Here is a 26,434-nt window from a genome sequence, read left to right as displayed (position 1 = left end):
CACCTGGAAGTAGGGAAAGGTATGGCATGCAGAGAATAGTTCTAGAAAGTGGCACACTATGTTCAAAGGTTCTGCGTGGGTCTTAGGATTTCATATCCTAGTCGCATTTAAATTTGTCGCATAAATTCCACAGAAATAGTTTGTTTAGATTCCTCCTGTAGACTCCAGTGTGCTGTGAATGAAACCCCACCTTCTTAAGTCCTGGACCACGCAGGATTTTGCTGTGGCTGGGGCACCACTGCTCTCATCTTCGCAGATCACTACTGTAGGCCCCGCCCCCTGGCGCGTCCCCACCTCCGCCCCCGCCCAGACGACCCACTCTGCCATACTATTGGGTAGTTCTGTCAAATTCGAGTTCTGGTTGGCTGAAATGGCCATCAGTTAGGGGTGAAAGCCTTGATAACCAGGCCCGAGCTTCGAAGGGGCGGGCTCGGGTGCTGTGCGGACGCGGCCGGGGCTGCGGATTCAGGTAACGTCCAAACTTGCCGGGATCCCCATGGGGGTCCTAGAGGGGAAATTCAGGACACAAGTGTCTGGGGGGAGGGAGGGGACGCGGTTCACTCAGCCCCTTCTATGGGCTCTGTGCTCTGCGACGGGGTGGGTGCCCCGTCCTGTAATGGTGATTCTTCGGACACTGGGAGCCCCAGGTAGATGAAAGCCTAGCCCGGGAGGGGAGCGCTATATTGAGCAGATCGCTGCCACGTAGCCATCCAGGACCCAACGGGGGAGCTTGTGCTCACCGGAATCTCCCAGATGCCTAAGGGACCCTTCCCCAGAGTTGGTTTGAGGACTTGGGACTGGCTTGTTCGGGATGTGCTTCTTGCAGGGGGGTGGAGGGGGCGGGTGATACGGAAACGGTGTTGGAGGGAGGCACGGATGGCCCCCCGGACTCATAGACAATAGTAGCGGATGGAACCGCCCAGCGGCTTTTCCTGTAGGAAACTGCCCTGTCTTTTCGAATCTGACCTGGTTGTGTATGTTTGGGGAGGGGTGTGTGTGATGAACCAAGGATCCCTGTTCTACCATGATCTACCCGCACCCCACGTCATGAATCTGAGAATCCAGGCCCAACATTAACCGGGTGCCATCATCAGAGTCTTAGATCAGGAAGACATACCCTCTTCAGGACCTCGGGTGCGCACTGCGTGCTCTCCCAATCTTCAGGTTTCCTGATAGAGCTCTGTATTTCGAAATAGCTCCAGGGGCGGGTGTGGGGGCGTGTGGCGGGGCGCGTAGCTTCGGCTCTGATGTCCTAATGAGGGGGTCCTCAGGCAGGGGATCTGGATTTAGCTTTGACAGCCAGGCGGTGTGGGAGAGAAGAGGGCAGCTACACGCCCCACTCCGGGAGGCACTGGCTTGTGGAGCAGTCTAGGTGGGGGCTAGCACCAGCGCACTCGCTATTTCCCAATCAAGGACTGTGCTGCGCTGACTGGAGCTTGCTGGGAGGGTGAGCAGTAAGTGGCTCAGGTTCCCTGCCATTTCTGGGGAGGGGAAGGGAATCTTTCCAAAAGTGCCTATAACCCTCAGTTTCAGGAGAGGTCAAGGTGGGAGGATTGAAAGGTAAGTCCTGCCTGGGAACTACAGAGTGAACTCAGGGCAACTTAGTAGAGAGTCTTAGGGATCAGCAAGATGGATTGGCCAGTCATGGTGCTTGATGTCATCCCTAGCATTCCTGAGTTGTGTCCGTGGGATCTATTTGGTGACAGGAGAGAAGTAACTCCACAGAATTGCCATCTCACCCCGTGACATATCTGCACCCACTCACCTCCCACAAAAAATAAATAAATAAAGTGTAATTAAAGAGAAAAGGGCTGCTGTGGCTCAGTGGGAGAGAACTCACTTAGCATGCTTGAACCTTAAATTTCATTCTCAGCATGGGAAGGAGGGACTGGGGGACTGGGAGAGACTGGGGACCCCGGAGGGACGGAGAAAGGAAAAACAGGCATTCCTTTGGGTGTGGCCATGCATGCCTGAAATCCTGGCATGTGGGAGGCTGAAGCAGGAAAATTTGAGTCGGAATGAATAGATAAACAGGCCCCCAGCATGGTGTGGTGCATGCCTGAAATCGCCAGTACTCCAGAAGCAGAGGCAGGAGAATTTCTGTTAGTTGGAGGCCATCCTGGTTTACATAGCAAGTTTCAGGTGAGCTAGCACTGTATAGTAAGATCCTGTCTTAAATAAATATATAAAATAAGATAAAATAAACAAAAAGCAAACAGAACAATATTCAGCAATGACAGGACAAGCTCTGTAAGTTCAGGGCCAGCCTGGTCTGGCTACATAGACCTTGTTTCAAACACAAAACAGAACAAAAAAGTCCAAAACCCTAGCAACCACAAAACCCGCAAGCTTCCAAAACAAGCAAACAAAACATAGAACGAAATAAAATGGGTTGGTGAGATGACAGTTGCCTTTAAGTTTGAGTTCAGGCCTCGGTACCCACATGGTCGAGAGCACTGACTCAGTTGCTCTCCAGCCTTCATATGTGTGTTGAGGCATATGTGTGCCCTCCCCCACCCCCAGAAAACAGTCAAGTGTAGTCGCTAATACAGAGATCTGAACAAGCTACACAGATTCAACCCTGCATGCCCATGCATGCCTTTTGGGATACAGCTTATGGCTTCATTGCTCTGACCTCTGTTTCTCTGTCTGTACGGTGGGGAGGGATTAGCGATAACCTCAGGACCAACTGTAGAAGGCGCAGGCAGATGTGCATAGACTACTGAGGGAAAAAGAGGAAAGAAATGAGGCTGTGGCTATGGTTCAGTCACTTGAGTGTTTGCTTAGCATGCACAAAGCCGTGTGCTCCATCTCCAGGACTGCTCAACCAGGCGTGGTGAAGCACATTCTAGCACTCAGGAGGCCGAGGTAGGAGGGTCGAGTTCACAGTCACCCTTAGCAAACATAGGAGGCTTCTGGAGACCCTGTCTCAAAAACCAAACAAAACCAAACAAAAAACCAGTGGTGCTGGAGCAATGGCTCAGTAGTTAAGAGCTAGTACTACTCTTGCAGTTTGATTGCTACTGAGCATCTATGTTGGTCAGCTCACAGTTTGACTTCAGCTTCAGGGGATCTATAACTTTTGGCCTCCATGGACAAATACTCACACAGGGACACACAGACAAACATTTTTAAAAGTCTTAAAAAAACCCAAATTGCAAACAGTCAGCAATAATCCTACTGTTGTGTACCGCCCTACTAATATCCACCCAGTCCTCAGTGCAGCCCCTGGGCCTGGCTGTTCCAGCTGGCCTGGGTCTTAGAAATGACCTGCAGCTGTTTTCTGATTTGGATATGGCCTGGTCACTGGAGGAGGGGCCGGCTGTACAGAATCACACTCCAACTGTGTGAAAGGCAGTTCCAGACCCCTGAGCACTGCTCCAGGCTTTTTCCAAAAACCGGTTCTTCCTGAAAACAAAGCCACGAGAGGCACTGGCTGTCGTCCACGGCGACCTGCCAGCCTGCCCCTTGCAGCCGGTGTGAGGGGACACGGGGCTCAGAGAGCAAAAGGGGATGCTTGACAGGGGATATGTTAGGCATGCTGATGGGTGCTGAACAGCTAGTAATTAGTCTGGCACACAGTGGCCATCCGGAGTACCAGAAGCTGAGAAGAGTGGCTGGATTCTTAGTTGGTTTGGAGCAAAGGAGTGGTGAGCCAGAAGGTGGCTTGGGTCTGCCTACTGGAAGGCTTCAAAGTCAACAGCTTGACTGGCAATACAACTAAGGGGTCCCCAGAAAGTGGACAGAGCCTAATCTGAAATGTTTCTTTTTTCCCCACAGGCAATGGACTTAATTGCTTTGTTAAATGTTTTCTTGCCTTTTTGTTTGTTTGCAAGGACAGGGTTTCTTTGTGTGCCTTGGCTGTCCCGAAACTAGCTCTGTAGACCAGGCTGGCCTTGAACTCAAAGAGATCTGCCTGGCTGCTCTGTAAAACATGAACAATAATATATGTTGCAGAATTCTTTTGGGATTAATCAGGGAGAGTATACATCAGGCAGTCAATTTGAGCCACTTTCTGGCTCCGTGGAAGCTTTTCATAAGCGTTCTCTTAAGTTCCATTATCCCATCATTCTGTTCTCTGTGTGTGTGTGTGTGAGAGAGAGAGAGACAGAGACAGACAGAGAGACACTGAGGATTGAGCTCAGGTCCTCATACATGCTAGACCAGTGCAGTGTCTTGAAGCCACACCCTTCCCTAAACTGTTTTTGTTTTTCGAGACTCTAGTTGTTCTAAAATTCACAGATATCCTTTTTTTTTTATTTTTATTTTTGGTTTTTTCGAGACAGGGTTTCTCTGTAGCTTTGGTGCCTATCCCGGAACTACCTCTTGTAGACCAGGCTGGCCTCGAACTCCCAGAGATCCGCCTGCCTCTGCCTTCTGAGTGTTGGGATTAAAGGCGTGTGCCACCATCGCCTGGCTACAGATATCCTCTTGCTCTGGCTTCTGAGTGTTGGGATTTTCTTTTATTTTCTTCCTTGTTGCTCCCTTCCTTAAAATTTTATTTTATGTCTAGGAGTGTTTGCCTGTATTTACATAGTTCATGTATGTGCTGATGCCTGATGAGGCGAGAAGAGGGCTTGCATTGACTGGAACTGGAGTTATAGGAAATTAGGAGCTGGGCTGGAGAGATGGCTCAGCGGTTAAGAGCACTGCCTGCTCTTCCAAAGGTCCTGAGTTCAATTCCCAGCAACCACATAGTGGCTGATAACCATCTGTAGTGAGGTCTGGTGCTCTCTTCTAGCCTTCAGGCATACACACAGACAGAATATTGTATACATAATAAATAAATAAATATTTTTTTTAAAAAGGAAGTTGGGAGCTACCATGTGAGTGCTGGAACCAAACTTGGGTCCCCTAGAAGAGTAGCAATCACTCTGAACTCTTTGGCCCCTTTCTATCTTCCTTTATCCATGTTTTGTTATATGTATAAGTACCTGAGTGTACATATGTGGACCATGAGTATATACATGTCCTCAGTGGCCACTGTTGGATCCCCTGGAACTGGAACTACAGGTGGTTGTGAGCTCTCCAGTGCTGGGAACTGAACATGGGTCAGTTGCAAGAATAGCAAGTGGTCTGAACAGCTGAACCATCTCTCCAACCCACTTTTCTGAGATAGGGTCTCACGTATTCCAGTCTGGCCTCAAGTTCTCTGTAACTGAGGATGATCTGAACTCCTGATCCTTCTGCTTCTCCCTCCTAAGTGCTCCGGTGACAGGCATGCACCATGAGTCAGTAACCAGGGCTTCAAGCATGCTAGACAAGCATTCTACCAAGTGAACTATATCTCCAGCCCAGGATTCATTCATTCATGTTTTTGGTGGTGCTGTGATCCAATTCATGTCCTTGTGTATGCTAGGCAAGTGCTATACACCACTGAGCCAAACCCCTGCTTCTAGACCCTCACCTACTAACCTCCATTGTCACCCGAAGAATCACACTCTCTGGACTCTTTGTCTTCTTAAGGGTTTGTGTTTCCATTCTAAAGCCCCACAAGCCAAGAACGGAGCCTTGGAGCGCTGTACTGGACACATTCCTTCCTCGGCTGCATCATTGAGCTATCTAGACTTACACTTGCTGTCCATCATTTATTGAAGGGTTTGCAAGGAACCTTGCTCAACGTTCCAATGCCCACTTACATCTTATCATTTCTCTAAGAAAAATGTAAGAAATGAGTGTGTGTTACTGGGGACTGAACCTACTACCTGGAGAACGCTAGGTGAGCACTGGCCATTGAGCTACACCCTCAGTTCTGTCTTCACTTTTTGAGACAGCACATGCTGTCTAAACGACAGACAGCATCTGTCTAGGACATTGACTAAGTTAACCTTGTACATGTTTTTTTTTTTAATTTTTTTTCCCTTTAAAGACAGGTCACACTATGTAGTTCTGGCTGTCCTGGAACTCACTTTGCAGACCAGGCTGGCCTTGAACTCACGAGATCCACCTGCCGAGTGCTGGGATTAAAGATGTGCACCATTATGGGTTATGCTTGGCTTGTACTTGTGATCCTCTATTCCAGCTTTATAAAGCGCTAGATTTTAAGCCTAAAATACTTTCGCTTTTTTTTCAAGATAAAGTTTCTCGGTAGCTTTGGTGCCTGTCCTGGAACTCGCACTGTAGACCAGGCTGGCCTCAAACTCACAGAGATTCACCTGCCTCTGTCTCCCGAGTGCTGGGATTAAAGGCATGCACCACCACTACCTGGCTAACTTCACTTTCTTACTTTTCTCTGTTTGATGTCTTTCTTGCTTCCGCCTTCCTAGACTTGCAACTTGGGTGTTCCTACTTCAAATTTCAGCTACACATGGTGGCACAGACTTGTCATTCCAGAACTTGGGAGGCAGAGGCAGGATTATGATTTTGAAGCCAGCTTTAGCAAAAGCAGTAGAGTATCTGTGTGGCCTGCACCAGGTCTTGGGTCAGTGGCACTAACATTTCCAAGGGTCTTGAAGGGAGGAGGAGAGCCTGGGAGTGGGTGCGGTGGAAGAAAGCTCTTGGGTCTGTGTGCTCAAAGTTTCAATGGTGTTGGAGTGAACATCAGATTCAAACCAAGGGACAAGGCTGGATTTCCACCCTTACTTCTCTGGGGGACATTTTTCAGGCTGTCTGGTGGCTACTCCAGGAAACATGGCCAAGTTTGTCCTGAATCAGAACCCGCCTGGTGAGTGTACAGAATGATCCCAGATCCCCACTGGGTGCTTTTGTGTATATATGGACATAGTCAGCAGTTCCCTTTTATTATTAACACCGTGGCCACACGGCCTTTCCCAGAATCCTATTAGCCAATGTCATGACTTTATTTAAAACCCACTCATGACATGCCCCATTTATGATGCCCACCCCCATGGTGGTCTAGAGGACCCTCTGCCCCTCCCGCCCTCTTTTTGCCATCCTGGAGTCACCTGACTTCCATCCAACCGTCACTCTTCAGCACCCCCTCCCTCGAGTGTCTTCCATGGGCCATTTTTCTTCTTGGAATCTTCTGTTCTTGCAGCTGCTTCCTCCTTGTTATGAAGGGCTCACTCTTTTAAGTGCCTGTCACAGGAACTCTTTCCTGACATAAGAGCCAAAGTTGGCTCCTGCAGTGGTTCTGTATTTCATAGTGTATTATCGTCTTGAAACTCATTTGAAATGATTGTCTATTTACGGCTAACAAGAGGGCCCGGATATTGTCTTCTTTACTATCCCAAGTTGATAAGTTTTGGCACCTAGTGGGTGTGCTCAATACACATGACTGCATGCCCATCCGAGTGCAGATGTGCCTGCAAGCCTCGGGGGTGCTCAAAGGCAACTGTACAGGTGCCTCACTGGGGCAAGGGGTCAGGGAACACATTTGTTCACTCTCTTGGGGTGCTTTTCAGTTTGAACCCTCTTCCCTTTCCCTGTCCTCAGACCTGGGCGGCTCTCGCCTGTACCCAGGCTCCACTGGGAGTGCTCGCAGCCCTAGCTCTCCCTACTCGGTGGAGACACCCTATGGCTTCCACCTGGACTTGGACTTCCTCAAGTATGTGGAAGAACTCGAGCGCGGTCCTGCCTCCCGCCGAACTCCAGGCCCCCCGCACACACGCCGCCCACAGGCCCCCCGAACTGGCCTTGCGGGGGCGCGGAGCCCAGGCGCCTGGACCTCCAGCGAATCCCTGGCCAGTGACGACGGCGGGGCGTCGGGCGCACTCTCTCCTGGGGCGTTCTCGGGGCTCCTGCTACCTCCGCTGTCGCCCCGCTCCTTCTCGCGCAATCCGCGTGTGGAGCACACACTCCTGGAGACCAGCCGACGACTGGAGCAGGCACAGGCACGGGAGCGCGCGCTCAGCCCGGCCCGTGCGGTCACGCGTAGCCCGCGTGGGTCGGGCCGCAGCAGCCCCGCCCCCAACCCCGCCCTTGCCTCACCCGGCCCCGCCCAGCTGCAGCTGGTGAGGGAGCAGATGGCCGCGGCTCTGCGGCGCCTGCGCGAGCTGGAGGACCAGGCACGCGCTCTGCCCGAGCTGCAGGAGCAGGTGCGCGCGTTGCGCGCCGAAAAGGCGCGGCTACTGGCCGGGCGCGTGCAGCCGGAGCAAGAAGTGGAGGCCGAGGCGCGCCCAGACAAGCTCTCCCAGCTCCGGCGCCTGACCGAACGTCTGGCCACCTCAGATCGCGGAGTCCGCTCCAGGGTCAGCCCCCGGGCTGACGATCCCGACGGGTTGGCTGCCAGGCGCAGCGAAGGCGCTCTGCAGGTCCTCGACCCGGTGTCTAGGATACCCGATGGGGAACCCCAGACTCGGGAGGCGAGCACCGAAGTCGTGCCCGAGACCCGAGAGGCGGATGCCCAGGCAGTACCTGAGACAGGGGAGGCTGGAGTGGAGGTGGTCCCTGACACTGTTGAGGTGGACACGTGGGTGACCGAGGAGCTGCTGGGGCTACCTGAGGCTGCAGAGCGTGAGCTGGAGCTGCTCCATACCAGCTTGGAGCATCAGCGCGGGGTGAGCGAACTCTTGCGGGGTCGATTGAGGGAGCTGGAGGGAGCCTACGAGGCTGCAGTGGCCAGGCCTCAATCTCGAGAGGTGGCCACCCAGACCCAGTTGGGTTGCACTGAGAAGACCACGCAGACTGAGCTCTCAGTGGAGAACCAGCCCAGACCAATGGCTGGAGACAAGGAGGTGGCCCCTGCTGGTGAGTTTCCTTTGACTCCTGGTTGAGCCCTGAACTGCCAGGTCGCTGAAGTCAAACTCAGTGGTGCCCTTATGTGATTCTCTGCCAGGCATCCTCAAATCCATCATGAAGAAAAAAGATGGTACTCCAGGTGCCCAGTCCAGTCAGGGACCCAAGAGCCTGCAGTTCGTTGGGGTCCTCAATGGAGAGTGAGCGCAAACCCTTTCCCAGGATAGCAGCCACAGGGACACAGGCTCATCCCTGCTCTGCCCCTCTTGAATGATTCAGCGGGCTCAGCAGATGCCTCCCATTCTATTTCCAGGTATGAGAGCTCCTCCAGCGAGGATGCCAGTGACAGTGACAATGAAGATGGCGTTGCTGAACTCCCCAGGAGTAGCTCTTCTGGGTCAGGCGATGAAAGTGGGGGTTCTGACTCTGGAACTCCTGGCCGCCACAACAGCCAAGACTCAGAACCTGAGGCACAGCTAGAGCCGAAGGCAGGGTCAGAAGGGAGGTGAGCCTTCTTCAAAGGTCTGCATTGCAGAGACCCTCTCCTGGTCACCGTAGCCCAGGATCCTGAGTCTAGACTGGCCTCCCTGCAGGTGTGAACTGAGCCCGCGTTTGAGGGAGGCATGCATTGCTCTGAATCGACAGCTCATCAGGCCTTGTGGAGTTGCCAGGGATGGCGTGAGTGTGGGCCCTACCTCTCCTCCCTGACATCCTTCATGAGTAGTATAGGGTTTCCTAGAGCTCTTGCCTAGATACTTACCTTCTAGGACAGCTCTGACCTTTTCTTGGACTGCCCACCCACAGCCCTAAGTAAAGATCAGAGCTCCAGACCTATTCCACGAAACTTAAAAGAGCAAGTGGGTACCACAGCTACACTCAAGTAGTCCTCTATTTCCCCAGAATGTAACCTTTTTGAGTCTAGGAACCTCACTGACTATATTTCCTTCTTGAAGAGGGTGTGGTCTAACCCCTCTCTACTTAGAAAGCATTGGTCTTGTTTTGCTTGCCAAGGTCACCACAGGGGTCTGTCTCTCACACACACACCCTTCTTTGCCCCTGCCCTACCAGAGTGCAGCACGCCTTGTGGCCCAGGAATGGTTTCGAGTGTCCAGCCAAAAGTGCTCTCAGGCTGAACCTGTGGCAGGGGTGCTTCGAGGGGTGAAGAGCCTGGGGCCTGAGCTGCTGGCTCATGTGGTGAACCTGGCTGATGGCAATGGAAACACAGCCCTGCATTACAGCGTGTCTCACAGGAATTTGGCCATTTCCAGCCTGCTACTGGATACAGGTCAGGGAATTTGTGAAGAGGGCCGGGGTGGGGGAAGGCTAGTGTTGTTGATGGGCACAGAAAAATGCTGAGTGGCTACCTTGCTGTTCACTTGGCCAGAAGCCAACATTAGGTGTTTTCTGAAAAAACTTCCCATTGGACCTGAAGCTGTTTGTCTAGCAAATCCCACCTGTTTCCATCTCCCCAGCCTTGGGGGTTACAGACATGTGCCACAGTGCTCAGCTTTATGAGGGTACTGGGGATATTTAGTGCTCTAACCCCACTGAACACCCAGACCTAAGTTTTTGTTGTATGACCCTTGGCTGGCCTCAAATTTGTGCCTTTGCCATGGTCTCCTCACTTTATCTTCTTCGGCTGTCAACTCCCCTACCCCCGAAAAATGGCACCCAGGCTTGAGATCAGAGATTTCAACTTAATACCCCCTCCCTGGGTATACTGTATTCCTCAATCTCCAGGTCTGGCACTTAGGTTCACCTGTTTCTGCTAGGATTAAAGCCATGTGCCACCATGCCTGACTGCTTCCTGAGTTCTTGGGCCCACTGTTTATCCCCGGGGGTGGGGGGGGGAGGAGGTTACTCACTGCTTAGGTTTCTGACTATCATGAAGCCATTCTGTTCACCTGCCTCATCTTATACCCCCATGGTAGCAAATACACACACCTGAACAGGTGTAACTACTCTGGTTGCTCAGTTGCTAGTCTCATTTCACCTTCACATTAGTGTGACAGGGTTTCTCTGTAGCTTTGGAGCCTGTCCTGGAACTAGCTGTTGTAGACCAGGCTGGCCTCACATTCATAGAGATCCTCCTGCCTCTGCCTCCCCAGTGCTGGGATTAAAGCCCACCACCACCCCCTTAGCCAGTGAATTAAAAAAAAAAAATCTGATTTTTGAGACAAGGCATAGCGTGTAGGGCTGGGTCTCTGTAGCTCAGCTGGTAGTTCTGCCCAGCAGTCTCAGTGCTCCAGAGGTGGAAGCCTAGGCTATGAGATGCTCACCCACCATCTGTGATGCAGGGGACCCAACTGCCCCATCTCCCCAACCAATCAGCATCTGATGCTTGAAGTGACAGACCTCTCTTCTTCACAGGAGCCTGTGATGTCAATCATCAGAATAGAGCCGGCTATTCTGCACTCATGTTGGCTGCCCTCACTTCTCTAGGGCAAGAGGAGGAAGACATGGCTGTGGTCAAGAGACTTTTCAGCATGGGTGATGTCAATGCCAAGGCTAGTCAGGTGCATACAACACTTCCACTTACAATGGGTGGATAAAATGTTGTTACTTCCTACCTTCAAACCCCTTTCCCTTGTTTTCCAGACTGGGCAGACAGCCCTCATGCTAGCCATCAGCCACGGCCATCAGGACATGGTAGCTGCCTTGCTGGAATGTGGGGCTGATGTCAACATACAAGATGCTGATGGCGCTACAGCACTGATGTGTGCCAGCGAGTACGGGCGCCTTGATACAGTTCAGCTGCTGTTGGCCCAGCCAGGCTGTGACCTAACCATCTTAGACAATGTGAGCCACCAGCAAGGGCCTGAGTAGTGGTGCCGTGTTCCACTATAGACCAGGGAGTTAATATCATCTATTTCCCAGGAGGGAACAAGTGCCCTGGCCATTGCACTGGAGGCGGAACAGGATGAGGTGGCTGCACTGCTCCATGCTCACCTGACATAAAACCATGGCTTTCAGGTAAGTGTGGTCCCCAAGAAATACAGATGCCAACAAAGACTGAGAACCTCTGCCTGCATTGTACCACAAAGCTCCGACTATTTGATGTTTAACAAAACTGAGGTACTCACAACTTTAGGTTAGGACCACACACATGAAAGGGATAGCCTAGCTACCTGTTTTGGGAAAAGGAGCCCTTTGCTGTAGGGAGAAGAGAAAGAGCTCCAGCCCCAAACCTGGAGGCTTGGTGACAAGGAAGTGTGCCTAGAACACACCCTATGGGTAGAGCATCGGACAGCAAGTGCTGGGTCATCCATGGCATTTTTATGACTACTTACCTAGCTGGGCCCACCCCACTCTTACCCTGAAATAAAATGGGATGTTTCCTGTTTTTACATCCTTTACCCCCCTTCCCCATGACTGAACCTCTTTCTTTGCTCTAGGGCCAGCCTCCCCCAGCTAAGGGATGCAGTGACAAATGACCCAACCTCTTTTGAGCAGCTGCTACCCTCTACCTGGACTGTAGGAGACACTTTCCTCTTACGTCTGAGCTTCTGAATCACAGGAGGGTACTTTGTGCAGATGTGATGATACAGCTCTCTACCCACTCCATAAAACAGCGTTCACAATAAAGCACTTCTACTGAACTTGTACTTTGTGTGGGTGACAGTTTACCCCATCTGCAAGGCACCTACGGAAGGGGCTTTCAGAGTGCACAAAGATTGAATGGTCCAAAGACACTGCCCTGAAAAAACACATTCAGAAGAATTCCAAGTTCTATACCAGCCTAGGTACAAGAGGGGGAATAAATTAAAAAAACAAAACAAAACAAAACAAACCCTAAGAGGACAACCCAGATAAGAGTTAAAACAATACAAATGTTTTATTTAATAGTCGCAGGTCATCATGGGCCAAGTGGTGTATACTCAGGACCCTGTAAACAGACCCAAGCATTAGACAGAGAACCTTTCCTGACACCTCCCAGCAAGGAGCAGTCATTCCCAAGGGTTGCCATGTACCCACCAGCAGGAAGGTCAGTCAGCGCAACCTCCGAGCCTCTCTTTCTGACTCCAATAGGGTGAGCACGTCTCCCTCTCGAACGGGACCTTTGACATTTCGGATGATGGAACGGCTGGTGTCATCCATAAATTCCACACGGACCTATGGACCCATCAGAAGAGTTAGGTGCTGCTAGTTACTAGTGGGGTGGAAAGGTGATAAGGGCAGGTGAGATGGCTCAGCAGTCATGAGCATTTGTCACCTTTCCAGAGGACCTGGCTTCATTCCCCAGCACCCACACAGCTGGCTCCCCAGTTCCAGGGGAGTCTGACCCGCCCATCTCTGAACTCTATCCCCCACCACCAAGAGCCTGGGACAGTAAAGGGCTTACATCGGAACCTAAGGAAACAAGCTGCACATCCAGGGTGTTGAAGGTCTGCGAGCTCCTGGGTAACCCAGAGCACAAAAGGGGCGTGCCTTTTTTCTTCTCCAAAGTGAGGGCTCTTAAATTTCTGACTGACCTTGAATGCCTGCCTCCGTCTCAGCTGCTAGGATGAGAGGTGGGCAACAGCATGCCTAATTTTTTTTGTCTTTTAAAAAAAGTCAGTGTCTCACTCTGTAAGCCTTGGCTAGTCTTTAGCTCAGTCTGTCCTTTTGCTGAGATAACACAGCCCCTCCCCACCTCCAGTGTTTAGGATTATATCTTTGGGCCTGCCACTTAGACTATGTCGGGCTGGCCCAGAAATAGGTACCTCAGTCTCTTCAGGACTAGGATGGGAATCCTGGATATAAACCAATCTTTTTCCCCAGGAAAGTAGTCAAGGCATCTTTAGCCTAGGATGGCCTCTCCACCGTTTCTGGTTTATGTGGTGCAGGGGCCCAAGCCTTCCTTGCACGCTAGCCAAGTGCTCTACCAACCGTGTCCCAGCTTTGGGGGGGACTAGATCTCACCTATTCTGTAGCCTAAGCCTGCCTGGAACTCCTAGGGAGCTTCCTGTCTTATGACCCCTGGAATTCCTGGCATGGGTTATCGCTCTAATTTTTAGTTAGGTGCAGTACTCAGTCTGTGGGTATTGCGTATGTTAAGCAAGTCTACTACTGACACAATAGTTCCCGCCCACTCCATCTCTTTAAAAATAAAACTTTCAAAGACAGTTTCACTAGCGTATCCAGGGTGGCCACCAAGTTCTATCTTCAGTGAGCCTATTAGGATTAAAAGTCACCAAGTCCAGCAGTAAACTGAGCATTGAGGAGGATTCAGACCCCAGGAAGTTGCCGGGTGTCCCCATGCGCTCACCTGCGTGCACTGTCCCTGCGAACCGGTCCTGCCCAGCACTTTGGTTACCTGCAGGAAATCAGAGGCCGTTAGACCGACAGACCTAGCTTCCTTCCTTCGCCTTCATCCAGGCTTCTAAACACCCGCAGTCGCCTCTTACCCTAGCGAGCTTGATGGGCTGCACGCGACTCGTGTCCATGATGGCGGCGATCAGGCGGAGAGGGGTCACGTGAACAGGGGAGCGATTTTATAACACGCTCTCGACCCCGCCCTACTCCCGCTCTCGCGAGGCCGCACGCGCTACCCAGCAGTCCTGGGGCAGAGTCGTCACCAGCGTCCTTCGGAGCGGAAGGAACATGGCGTCCGCTACTCGCATCATCCAGAAGCTGCGGAACTGGGCGTCTGGGGTGCGTGTTCCTGTCCGATTGGGGCCAGAAAGGATTGGGTTCTGTGTTCCCCCGAGTCCTCTCCTGTTTCACATCTCCTTAGCTCAGTGGGGGAGTCCAGGAACCCTCAATTTGTGACTCCACTAGTCCGGGACGCACGGTCCTGTCCCTGGGATTCCCTTTCCCCATACCTTGGCTTCAGATTGCCTGGCTTCAGCTTCCTGCTGCCCCTCCTTTTCCGCCCGCCTCTCTTGTCTCCCACGTCTCAGTCCCGGAGTTTCCCCCGTATCATAGCTTTTTGAGTCTTGTGGCCGTAGCTTTTTCTTATTTTGAAAAGTCTAGGACGAGGTTTTAGGTTTCGGAAGAAAACGAAAAGGTCAGGGAAGCTGTAGATTTCGGCAGCTCCTGGGAGACAGGAGAGTGGAAGCGGGGAGGTAGCTACGTTAGGGTCCAAGAAAGGAGGCGTATTCAGCACTGCAGGTCTGCAAGCGACTGTTTAGGCGTGTGGCTCTTCAGAGAAAGTGAGATTTCCCATAATGTTTAGTATATTGACCCATATATAAAGTAAATAAAAGGAGAAGAAAAGGCTTTTTTTTTGTTTTTGGTTTGTTTTTTGTTGGGTTTCTTTCGAGACAGGGTTTCTCTAGCTTTGAAGTTTGTCCTGAAACTAGGTCTCGTCACACAAGCTGACCTCGAGCTCACAGATCCGCCCAACTCTGCCTCCGGAGTGCTGGAATTAAAGGCGTGCACTACCACCGCCCAGCAAGAAGGAGGCTTTTTCTTTCTTTCTTTCTTTCTTTCTTTTTTTGAGGCAGGGTTTCTCTGTAGTTTTGGAGCCTTTCCTGGAACTAGCTCTTGTAGACCAGGCTGGCCTCAAAAGGAGGAGGCTTTTAAAGTTAGATCTTGGAAAGACCTGGAAACTTAGCAGTAAAGTTCTGTAAGCCACTGCCCCAGCTTTCTTTTCATCTGCAGGGCCTGTATCCAATCCTGACTGGCCACTCCTGTTCACTACCCCAAGCCTGAGCTTCCCAGCAGCCTGACTTCTCTCCTTTTCCCACAGCAAGACCTGCAGGCGAAGCTGCAGTTGCGCTACCAGGAGATCGCCAAGCGGTGAGCAGGCCCTGCTTGCTGCCAGCCTCACCCCTCATGTCGTTCTTCCACCAAACCTAAATCTGAGGCTGGTTGTGGTGGTACAACCTTTAAGCTCAGCACTCACGAGACAGAGGCAGTCTGATTACTCTTGATTTATGTGGTGAGTTCCAGGCCAGCCAGGGCTACATAGTGACACCCTGTCTGAAAAACAAACACGTGAAAAAACAGCCTCAAATTTATTATTTTGAACTTCCCTTGGAGCATTGGGCAGAGAGCCTTTTTGCCACGCTGTGGAAGCGGAAATTTACTTTTAACTTCATGGGGTTGCCTTGAAATAGGAGATAGATTACGTTATTTGTTGTTATCTTGGGCAGATTTGCAATCTTCATTGTGACCCTACACTTAAAATGTTATGTTCTCAAGCTGCTAATGAGGAAATGAGACCCAGGTGGGCTAAGTCACTGAGCGACTAGTCTTGATTTTTGAACACATTTGTATTGATGAGTCTTTGCCATGTCCTCAGACTTTCGGATGCCAGTGTAAACAAGAAAGTTCTTGGTTTGTGAGGTCGGTGGCTTTAGCACTCACAGGCCCCCACCTCAGTTTGCTGGCTTCAGAATGAGCCCCTCTGAAAACCCAGCAGAAGCCTAGGGGATCTTCTGAAACAGAGCACTCAGCCTGGCCTTAGAGTTGTCAAGTAGCCCAGAGTGTGCCCTACACTCACGACCCTGCTTCTGTCTCAAGTGCGGGCATTTCAGGCATGTGCCACCACACCAGTGTGATGTGGGCTGGGGCAGCTTCACGCATGCCAAATACTTTATCAACTGGACTATCACTTAAATTCCTCTCCTCATCTTTTTTCCTTAAAAATAGTTTAGATTTATTTTTATATGTGTGCATGTATGTGTGTTTAAGTGTTGTGCCTGCTTGAATTTATGTGTATCATATGTGTGCCTGGTACCTATGGAATTCCGAAGAAAGCATGAGATCATTTGGAACAGAGAGATGGTCGTGAGCTGCCTTGTGGGAATCAAATCCTGGTTTTCTGCAAGAGCAATGGTGCTCTATCCAATGAGCCATCTCAGTAGTCTCCTCTCTTTATTGTGTGGATATTGTGTGGGCGGGAGAAACATTGCAGGGAAGTAAACACAGGATACACCGTATCTATTTATTTTTTATTAATTAATTTGTATTTTAATTGAGACAGGTCTTTATATGTTAGCCTGAGCTGGTCTCTGACTCTGATCTCCTGCCTGCCACATGCTGGGTTCACTGGGTTTGTGTGACTACGCCTGTCCAGCGGCAGGGTCTTACACTGTAGTCCTGGTTGGCTTGGAACACCCTATAACCCAGGCTGGGAGATGGTTCAGCAGGTACCAGGATTACAGTCCAGGAACTGACGGCGTCTCCAGGATAAGGGTGCCCTCTAGTGATTCATTTGGGTCTTGGCATTAGACAACTGGTTCTTTTTACTTTGCTGTACATAGATGATAAAGCTATGGTTTAGCATATATGTTCTTCAGGCAAATTATAAATTTCACATTTGTTTGTCCTTTTAGAACTTTAAAATTGTCATTTTTTTTTCCTTTTAAAATTCATTTATTTTGTGTGTGGGTCAGAGGAAAAGGTGTTTTGGTTTTTTATTTATTTATTTTTTTTTTGGGCAGGGTTTGTTTGTAGCTTTGGAGCTTGTCCTGGAACTGGAGCTGGCCTTGAACTCACAGAGATCCACCAGCCTCTGCCTTCTGAGTGTTGGGATTAAAGGCGCGTGCCACCACTGCCCAGGCAAAGGAGAACTTGTGGAAGTAGTTTTTTCCCCTGCCATGTTTGGGTCCTGGAGATTGAATTTAGGTAGTCAGGCTTGGCCATTGCTTTATTTTTCTTTAAAAGATTTCTTTTTTAAGTATTATTTTGTGTGTGGGTGTTTTATGTGCATGTATGGCTGTGAACCACATGCATACAATATCTTGGAAGCTAGAAGGCGTTGAGATCCCCTGGAACTGGAGTTGCGAATGGTTGTGAGCCACTGTATGGGTGCTAGGAATTGAACCGTGGACTTCTACAAGAACAAGTGCTAACCATTGTGCCATCTCTCCAGCCCCCGTTGTTCTCTTCAGAAGACAGGGTATTAGGATGTAGCTTAGTCTGTCCTGGAACTGATTTGGCTAGGCTACTCTTGAGCTCTGGACCTTCCTCCTATTTTGGTCTTTTGAGACTACAGTGATACACCCAGTGTCCAGCTATATTTCTCATTTTATCTTACATTTTCTATTTTAATTTTAAGAATATTTTTGGCTGGGCAGTGGTGACACACCTTTAATTCCATCACTCAGGAGGCAGGGACAGGCAAATCTCTTGATGTCCTAAAACTCACTATGTAGACCAGGCTGTTACATAGAGAAACCCCGCCTTGAGAAACAAAAACAAACAAAAAAACAACAAAATAAAGTTTTGTTTTTGTGACAGGGTTTCTATGTGTAGCCTGGGTATCCTAGAACTCAGAGATCTGCCTTACTCTGCCTCCCAAGTACTGGGATAGTAGGCATATACTACCATGCCCAGCTAATCTTAGGAAATTTTTTAAAAATTATTTTTTATTTTATGTGTATTGCCTGCATGTGTGTCCGATTTTGGATTTGTAGACAGTTGTGAGCTGCCATATGGGTGCTGGGAGAATTGAACCCAGGACCTTTGGAAGAACAGTCAGTGTTCTTAACCACTGAGCTATCTCTCCAACCCCTAATCTTAGGAAATTTTAAGCTAGACATAGTGATGTAGGCCTTTAATCCTAGGACTGAGATGCAGATGCAGGTGGATCTCACAATTTGAGGCCAGCAGTCTTGGTCTACATAGGATTCCAGGACAGCGCCGGGCGGTGGTGGCGCACGCCTTTAATCCCAGCACTTGGGAGGCAGAGGCAGGCGGATCTCTGAGATCGAGACCAGCCTGGTCTACAAGAGCTAGTTCCAGGACAGGCTCCAAAACCACAGAGAAACCCTGTCTCGAAAAACCAAAAATAAATAAAAAAAAAAAAAAAAGAATTCGTCAAAAAAAAACAAACAAACAAATAAGCCTGGCGATGGTGGCGCACACCTTTAATCCCAGCACTTGGGAGGCAGAGGCAGGCGGATCTCTGTGAGTTCGAGACCAGCCTGGTTAGAGCTAGTTCCAGGACAAGCTCCAAAGCCACAGAGAAACCCTGTCTCGAAAAACCAACCAAACAAGCAAACAAATAAACAAAAAAACCAACGAAAATTTTTAAAAAGATTTATTTTACGTGTGCATGTGTCCGGAAATGTGTAAGGGGATGTGCCTGTATGCATGCAGAGGCCAGGAGAAGGCATTGGGCTGCTGGGTTTGTGGGATGCTCTACTTGTTATGTGTGGCTGGGATCTGCACTCTGCTCCTTAGGATTGGATAGCAGTCTCTTCACAGCTGAGCCACTCTTTAGGACAGTCTCATGAAGCCCATGCTGACTTGGAACTCATGTTGTGTAGAATTACCTGTAACTGATTCTCTTGCTTCCAACTCTCAAGTACACTGACATGCTTCTTATTTAAAAAATAAAATGACTTTCATTTTTTTGGGGGGGGGGACCTCGATCAGAAGACTTTCAAATTTTTAAGAACTTAAAATTGCCAGGTAAAAATGCTGTTTGACAATATGGCCAAATAAATTAAGCTCAAAACTTTTTATGATCATCCACTCTTTGTCCCAAGAAATTCCTCTGTTTGAAGCTCCGTGTTTCCTTTCAAGGCTTTAGCTTTCTTCGTAAGCCCAGAGTTTAACCCGAGGCCGGACTGAGCTTTGTTCCACATAGCCCTCCACTTCCCTCTGCAGGGAATGTTGGCTGCAGACTACACAGTGGCAGGAAGTGCAGGGACTTGGACAGGTTCCCAGGGCAAGGTGTTCTTTGAGCAGTAAGCCTTAATCCCAGCAGGACTCTTCAAAGGGTTCCTGCGATAATAGGAAACTTACAAGGTCTATAACCTGGCCTTTGGGTATGGGAGCTCAGGGAAGTCACTTCAATCGGGTATTCTGGGACTGTGGCTCAGTGTTATGAACTGTAATTGCTGGAAAGGGGGGTTGCTCTCTTCTGATTTCCTGAGCACCTTTAGGTGGAGGAAAGGTCGCTGCTAAGCTTTGTGTTGAGGATAGGAGCACATCTAGGACTCTGTCTTGGGAATGTCAGTAAGGGCCCTTTATAGAGACTTAGAGCTGGAGCACCTTCCTTAGCCTGTGGAAAGATTTTCTTATTTTCATATAGTGTACCAAGACATGCTCTGGCCTGCAGCCTTCTTTGTAGCTCCTGACTCGTCTTGTAAGTGAGTTACGGCAGTGAGAGCAACAGAAGGTTTGTTTCAATCCAGCATCTTTTTCCTCAGGACCCAGCCACCTCCTAAGCTCCCTGTGGGCCCCAGTCACAAGCTGTCTAACAATTACTACTGCACTCGTGATGGCCGGCGGGAAGTTGTGCCTCCCTCAGTCATCATGTCTTCACAGAAGGCTCTGGTGTCGGGCAAAACAGCTGAGAGGTAAGGCCCCTCAGTGCTCTCTGCCCAGGACTCTGCAACATTCTGCCACTGCCCTTCCTTCCCCTGCAGTGGAAAGGTGCTTTGCACAATCCCATTTTATTACCTAGGTGTGGTCGGAAAGGCCTGTGATCCCTGTATTCAGGAGACTGGCAAGAAAATCAGGAGTTCAGGCCAGGGCTGAGGATACAGCTCACTTAGTAAGCTACTTGCCTCGTAAGTACTGAGACCATCCCCAGAACCCACATTAAAGAGTCAGACCTGGTAGTATGCTTTTAATCCCAGTGTTGGGGAGGTGAAGACAGGAAGTTTACAAATTCCAGGTCAATCTGGGTGTTATAGTTAGGGGCAGGTCAGATGTCTGAGTGGGTAAGATACTTGATGACTTGAGATTGATCCCCAGGATCCATGTGCTGGAAGCTTCTGACTTGTACACATGTGCGATGGCATGCTCCTAACCTCAATAAATTAATCCAAAAATGATGGTGATAAAAGAACCTCAAAGGAACCCAAGAGAAAAAAAACAACTATTTGGACCCTGTCTTCAGGTATCTTTTATTAAAAGAGAATGACAGTGGTTTTACATGAGGTTCATAGGAAGCCGTAGTCTGGAATGAGTTTCTGCACTAGATCCAGCAGGCCAAGACAGAGCAGACATTTATGTGAGGCTTAGTTGTTTAACTAGCCTTCTGAGAAACAGGTGAAAGATCACGGCCAGTTCCCAGGCAAACCAGTTTTAGCTTCCACGATAAAGAAGTCCCTTCAGGTGTAGCCTTTGTAAGGAAGGCGACTTGGAACGGACCAGTCTTTTTGTTTGGCTTCTGCTTCCTTCATCCCTTTCCTGTCTATAAAGCCAGCTTCTTCTGCTCTGTTTATCAATTTTTGTTTTGTTTTATAGAATGAGGCATGGGGATATTGCAGCACTGAAGAGTGCTTGTTGATCTTGAAGAGGACATGGGTAGAGTTCCCAGAGCAGCTTATAACTTCCCTTAACTCCAGTTTCAGGGTATCTGGTGCCCTATTCTGGCTCCCCAGGTACCAGCCACGCAAGTGGTACACATACATACACATATACATGTAGGCAGATATACCCATGCACATAGAAAAAATAGGATGAGGTGTTGAGGCCTGATGCCGTGGCACACACCTTGCATCCCAGTACTCAATAGGCAGAGCTTGAGGATGGCTACAAGTTGGAGGCCAGCCTGGAGCACGTTTTGTGTTCTAGACCATCTAGGACTACATAGTAAGACCCTGTCTCAAACAAGCAAGCAAGCAAGCAGACCGACAGACCCAACAAAAAGGGCTGGAGAGATGGTCTAGTGGTTAAGACTTTATAATACTCTTGCAGAGGAACAGAAGGTACAGAGTTCTGTTCTCTGTAGCCATGTAGATGGGCTTACAACCTGTAACTCCAGTTTCAGGGGATTCAGTGCCCTCTACTGGATTCCATAAGTATATGTACTGACCTGTACCCCTCCCCACACTCCTAAAATGTTATTTTTTTAAAAAAAGATGCTGAGCCCAGTGGCGGTGGTGCACGCCTTTAATCCCAGCACTCTGGAAGCAGAGGCAGGTGGATCTCTGTGAGTTTGAAGCCAGCCTGGTCTACAGAGCGAGTTCCAGAACAGGCTCCAAAGCTACAGAGAAACCCTGTTTTGATAACAAAACAACAAAAAAAGATGGTGAGGTAATGACTCAATTGGTAAAGTTCTTGCAGAACCTGGTTTTGATCCCCAGAATCGATGGGGAAAAAGACGATGATTATAAGATGTACATTTGTAATCTCAGCACTGTGGTGGCAGAAATACGTCGATCCCTGGGTCTGTTGGCCATTGTGCCGAGGAGAGTTCCAGACCACACAAGGGAAAGGTGGGATGCTGTTTGAGGAATGGCAGGTGAGATTCCACGTGCGTGTGCACACACACACATTGACACAGCCACACACAGAGCGAGATACTGGTTCTGAGATCACAAAGGGAAGTTGACTAAAGATAGAGGATGCGTGTTATACTCGGTCTCTTGACCATCGCTTTTCCTTAATGAGCCATACTTGATTCCTGATAACGTCGCAGAGCTGGGAAATAATGCCCAGCGAGGTCAGCAGCCTGGTTCATACATATACCCCGAGGTCCTACGACACTCCCCAGCCTTTTCTCTTTATTTAAGGTTTTTTTGCCTATTGTGGTGGAGGCGGAGACAGACAGATCTCTTGAGTTTCAGGCCAGTCTGGTCTAGAGGGCAAATTCCAGAACAGCCAGGCCTATACAGAAAAGCCCTGTCTCAAAATAAACAAAAATATTGATTACTTTATAAAAAAAAACCTATTTACTTTTATGTGTATGGATATTTTGTCTGCAAATAGGTCTTTGCCTCACGTGCATGTCTGGCAACTGCAGAGGCCAAAAGAGGGGATCTGGTTCCCTGGAACTGGAGTGGAATTAGAGTCAGTTGTAAGCTGCCTTGTGAGTGGTGAAAACCAAACCTGGGTCTTCTGGAAGAACAGCCCGTGCTCGAGCCCCAAGACTTATGTTTGTTATTTTAAATTACATGTGTGTAGTTCAGTGCATATGAGTGCATATGCCCCCAGAGGCCAGAGCATCAGCTCTCCCTGTAGAGGTTCAGGTTCTTGTGAGCCACCTGTTGTGTGTGTTGGGACCTGAACTCGAGTTCTTTCTGTAAGGACAGTAAGTTGTCTTACTGCTGAGCCACCTCTCCAGCCCTAAATTAAAAAAAGAAAAAAAGTTGGCCAGTTATGGTGGTGCACACTTTTAATCCCAGTACTTGGGAGGCAGAGGCAGACAAGTCTGTGAGTTCCAGGCCAGTCTGGTCTACAGAGCGAGTTCCAGGACAGACAGAGCTACACAGAAAAACTCTGTCTCAAAATCAAACAAACAAAGTTTACTTAGTGTGTGGTGCATGTATGTGTATGAGGGGGAGAAGAAGAGAGGAGACAGCAATAGAGTGAACGGGTGCATCCATTACAGAGTGTGTGGGAGTCAGAGCAGTTTTTGGGAGTTGGTTCTCTCCTTTTACTTTGTTCAGGCAAGGTTTTGTTTTTTTGTCCTGCTGTGCCGTGTTGTGTGCTGAAGGCTAGCTGACCTGTGAGCTGGCTCTGCCTCCCATCTCTCTGTAGGAGTGTTGGGGTTACAGATGCATACCACCTTGTACATCTTTTTATGTGGGTTCTAGGGCTCAAGATTGTCAGCCTTACACAGCAAGCACTTTTACCTAAGTCATCTTCTCAGCTATCAGCCTTTTTTATTTTATTTTACTTTTTTAGACAGAGTTTCATGTAGTCCAGGTTGCCTTTCTGTTTACTATGTAGCTGAGAACTTGAAATCATAATTTCCCTACCTCCACTCCCAAGTGCTGGCAGGATATGCTGCTGCTCCTGTTCATGTGATGCTGGGGGCTGCAGCACTGTAGCTGTTCAGTCCATGAGGCTGGCTGTCTCAGCTGGTCTTCAAGAGATCAGAATCCTGACGGAGGCTCTAACACCAGATTTGCTAATGAGAGCAAGCAGGTGGAGAGAGAGCTTCCTTCTTCCGTGTCCTTATATAAATTGCCAGCCGAAGGTGTGTTCTAGACTAAAGGTAGATTGTCCCATCTCCAAAGATCTGCATTGAAAGTTTATCTTCCCACCTCAGAGATCCAGGTTAGAAGTGGGTCTTCTGTCTTCAAATGATTTAATCAAGAAAATCCCTCCCAGGTATGCCCAGTTGTTTGGATTTTAGTTAATTCCAGATATAGTCAAGTTGACAATCAAGAATTGCCATCATAGCATGAGTCTCCATGCCCAGCTTGTGTTTCTTTTTTTTTTTTTTTTTTTTTTGGTCTCTCTTTTATATTTTTAAGAGCTAGATAATAGTAATTACACATTACTATTTTGTCTTGACTGTCCTTGAACTCTTGAACTCAAGAGATCTAGTTGCTTGCTTTAGACTCTTTTAAATAGCTGGTATATAGAGGTTCAAGCCACTCTGTGTAGCCCAGTCTGGTTGTCTGTTTACATTTCATACTCTGCTCCACCAGCTCAAGGGCTGGCCTTATGTCACTAGTAAGTTCTGTGCCTGTGTGGTAAGAACAGTGGACAAGCACTCTGTGGTGAATGAAGATGAGGACGTATGGTTGAGGAGGAGGTTTTTATTGCAGATGTGAAGGAGTATTCAGCCAGAGGCATCTGGGAAGGTACAGAACTAGAGTAGACTAAGCCATGAGAGGAGAAAAAAAGGGACCAGGAGAGGGAGGAAAACCCAGAGTGTGGAGCCAAGAGTGCTTGGCAGAAATGACTGGGCCATATAGGAAAGGAAAGGAAAGGTGGGGGGAAGGAAGTGAAGCTCGGGCTGGAGAGGTTTAGGGTAGAGATGCTGAGAGGAGCCCAGAGAGCCTGGCTCCAACTTGGGCTTTATATGTTAGTTACTAGGAGCTTCAGCTGTTCATCCTAGGTTTCTGCTCTTGAGTCTTTCCACACTGGGGTACCAGTAGGAAGGGAGATTTGAGCTAGTCAAGGCTGGGTTCTGGGCTGGCAGTCAGGGTAGGCTGACTGAAGCTTCTTTTCATGGCCCCTGCCAGCTCCCAGCAGGCATCTGATGATCCTCTGAGGGATTTCATTGGGTGGGGGGGCAAGATTGGGCATTCTTTGCTCTCTGGCTCCATGTCCAGAAAGCTCAGTCGGTGTGTTAGTACCGGGGTGGGCATGACCACCTTTACAAAGGGAATTACCACAATCAGATAGTGCAGAGAGGAACACTCAGCCCTATATGAGATGCCTTCTTCAAATACCTCCCCCAAGGATCAGAGAACTGTGCAGAAGGGAAGGCTGAAAGACTGAGGGAGCCAGTGGCCATGCAGGACAGGACTGGCATACATAGGACCCCATGGAGACAGGCAGCATGTGGCCTGCACAGGTTCAGACATGAGATGGGAAATGGACACAGCCCCCATTCTTAACCTAGAACTTGTCTCCAGTTGACACCTGCTTGCAAAGGAAGGGTGGTCCCCGTACACGGCAGTAGACGGTGAACACAAAACAAACTCAGTGGTATTTTTGGAGATTGTCTCATAATACTTTGGGCATTTTTTTTTTTTGCTTATATATTTTGGTTTTTGATTTTGTGTTTTATGTGTGTTTCTGTGTGTGCCTGTGTACATGTGTTTTTCTTTTCCTTCCTTTCATTGTTTTTCTTTATTTGCCAGCTTGCTTTATAAAGAGAGGAAAGAAGGCATGGATGGGGAAGGTGGAGAGAATCTAGGAGAAGATGAGAGAGGAAGCTGTTGTATATTGTATAGAAAAAAAATAGATTTTCAATAAAAAATTAAAATTAAGAAAAAACCCAACAAATAAACGAAAAATACTTCTCCAACAAATAAACAAAAAATACTTCCTCCAATGTTCTTTGCAGACCCAGCTCTAACTGGAGTTTTGTGTTTTTTTCTTAAAGCTCAGCTGTGGCAGCCACTGAGAAGAAGGCAGTGACGCCTGCTCCTCCGATGAAGAGGTGGGAGCTGTCCAAGGACCAGCCGTACCTGTGACACTGCCCAAGGCTACTTTGTCTGGTCCCCCAGGGCCACCCGACTGCTTTTCCGCCTTGGATTTCCTCTGGAAAGAGTGTGACCTAATTTATAACAAATACAGAGTTCACATTATTGCCATTCTGTCTTTTCTTAGTACTTATTGATTTGATCTGTTATTACTGTCTGTGGAGGGTGTGTGAATACATGCCGCAGCCTGTATGGAGGTGGGAGGGCAACTTTGGGAATTGGTTTTCTTCTGCTTTATTGCGTCAGGGTTTTGTTTTTATTGTGCTGTGTTCTTCAGGCTAGCTGGCCGCAGAGTTTCTGGGCAGTGCTGCTGTTCCTCCCACCCTGCTGTGGGAGTGGTGGGATTATAGACTTGAGCTACTCTAGGTCTTCTTTGGGTTATGGGGATGGAACTCAGGTGTCAACCTTTTGAAGCGAGCGCTTTTACCTGTGAGCCTACCTTTTTAAGATGAGGTCTTAGTGGGTATTGTTGGTCTATGCCTATAATCTTTGTACTCAGTAAGCTAGTAGATGAATATCACTGTTGTAACTCTTAAGTAGGTCTGTAGATCCTGAAGGTAGAGCTATAAAAATGTGTGACTGAATTGAGTGTGGTGGTGCGTGACTCTAACCCCAGTACTTAGGAGGCTGAGGTAGCTTGGGTTATAGGTTGGGAACCTGTTTCAGACTAACAGACAGATACTGTCACCACAAGAAAGGGCGGTAATAGAGTGTTGAAACTGCAGCCCTATAGAAGCTGAGAGCAAGGGGAGCAAGGGGTGTCAGTGCTCCAGAGTCAGTTACAGACTCTACAGCTGCAGGCTTCATTGCAGGTGATAGAGTTGGTTGGGGAAAAGGACAAGCTAGATTCAGAAAGAAGATGAAAAGGGAGAGGAACAGTGGTCACAATGTCAGACATCACTGGGAAGGCAACCAGAGGACGTCTAAAGGCCCCAGGCAATATGTGGATTGAAAATTTCTGTGTAATTTCGTTTATGAGTTCTGTGAGAAAGAGGTCTAGGTTCTTTCTGGGGCTA

The 26,434-nt window shown here is 48.9% G+C and overlaps 3 protein-coding genes across 5 annotated transcripts; 2 read left to right on the top strand and 1 right to left on the bottom strand.

The window, feature by feature from the left end:
• Positions 1-419: 419 nt before the first annotated feature.
• On the top strand, positions 420-12,236 carry Kank3 (KN motif and ankyrin repeat domains 3). 2 transcript variants are annotated; one of them, XM_075975643.1, is made up of 11 exons: positions 420-469; positions 6,605-6,664; positions 7,396-8,649; positions 8,738-8,837; positions 8,951-9,142; positions 9,231-9,315; positions 9,706-9,922; positions 11,080-11,153; positions 11,236-11,436; positions 11,515-11,610; positions 12,033-12,236. In XM_075975643.1, the coding sequence occupies exons 2-10, from the start codon at positions 6,631-6,633 to the stop codon at positions 11,593-11,595; spliced, it is 2,238 nt and encodes a 745-aa protein (XP_075831758.1). In that variant the 5' UTR covers positions 420-469; positions 6,605-6,630; the 3' UTR covers positions 11,596-11,610; positions 12,033-12,236. The 2 variants fall into 2 exon arrangements, with proteins under 2 accessions (XP_075831758.1, XP_075831757.1); XM_075975642.1 differs by having other exon boundaries at positions 11,008-11,153.
• Positions 12,237-12,447: 211 nt separating this feature from the next.
• Positions 12,448-14,172, bottom strand: Rps28 (ribosomal protein S28). 2 transcript variants are annotated; one of them, XM_075975647.1, is made up of 4 exons: positions 14,025-14,172; positions 13,886-13,933; positions 12,613-12,750; positions 12,448-12,523 (listed from the first exon to the last, which is right to left on the bottom strand). In XM_075975647.1, exons 1-3 carry the CDS (start codon positions 14,061-14,063, stop codon positions 12,628-12,630), a joined length of 210 nt encoding a protein of 69 aa, XP_075831762.1. In that variant the 5' UTR covers positions 14,064-14,172; the 3' UTR covers positions 12,448-12,523; positions 12,613-12,627. The 2 variants fall into 2 exon arrangements, with proteins under 2 accessions (XP_075831762.1, XP_075831761.1); XM_075975646.1 differs by lacking the exon at positions 12,448-12,523 and adding an exon at positions 12,980-13,133 and having other exon boundaries at positions 12,629-12,750; positions 14,025-14,155.
• Ndufa7 (NADH:ubiquinone oxidoreductase subunit A7) lies at positions 14,160-25,529 on the top strand. The gene is made up of 4 exons (XM_075975645.1): positions 14,160-14,271; positions 15,311-15,360; positions 19,728-19,877; positions 25,319-25,529. The coding sequence occupies exons 1-4, from the start codon at positions 14,221-14,223 to the stop codon at positions 25,407-25,409; spliced, it is 342 nt and encodes a 113-aa protein (XP_075831760.1). The 5' UTR covers positions 14,160-14,220; the 3' UTR covers positions 25,410-25,529.
• The last annotated feature ends 905 nt before the right edge of the window (positions 25,530-26,434 follow it).

Source organism: Microtus pennsylvanicus, chromosome 6 (assembly GCF_037038515.1).
Source record: "Microtus pennsylvanicus isolate mMicPen1 chromosome 6, mMicPen1.hap1, whole genome shotgun sequence".
NCBI classification, from domain to species: Eukaryota; Metazoa; Chordata; class Mammalia; order Rodentia; family Cricetidae; genus Microtus; species Microtus pennsylvanicus.
Note: the sequence above shows the minus strand (reverse complement) of the source record. Positions and strands in the feature narration are given on the sequence as shown.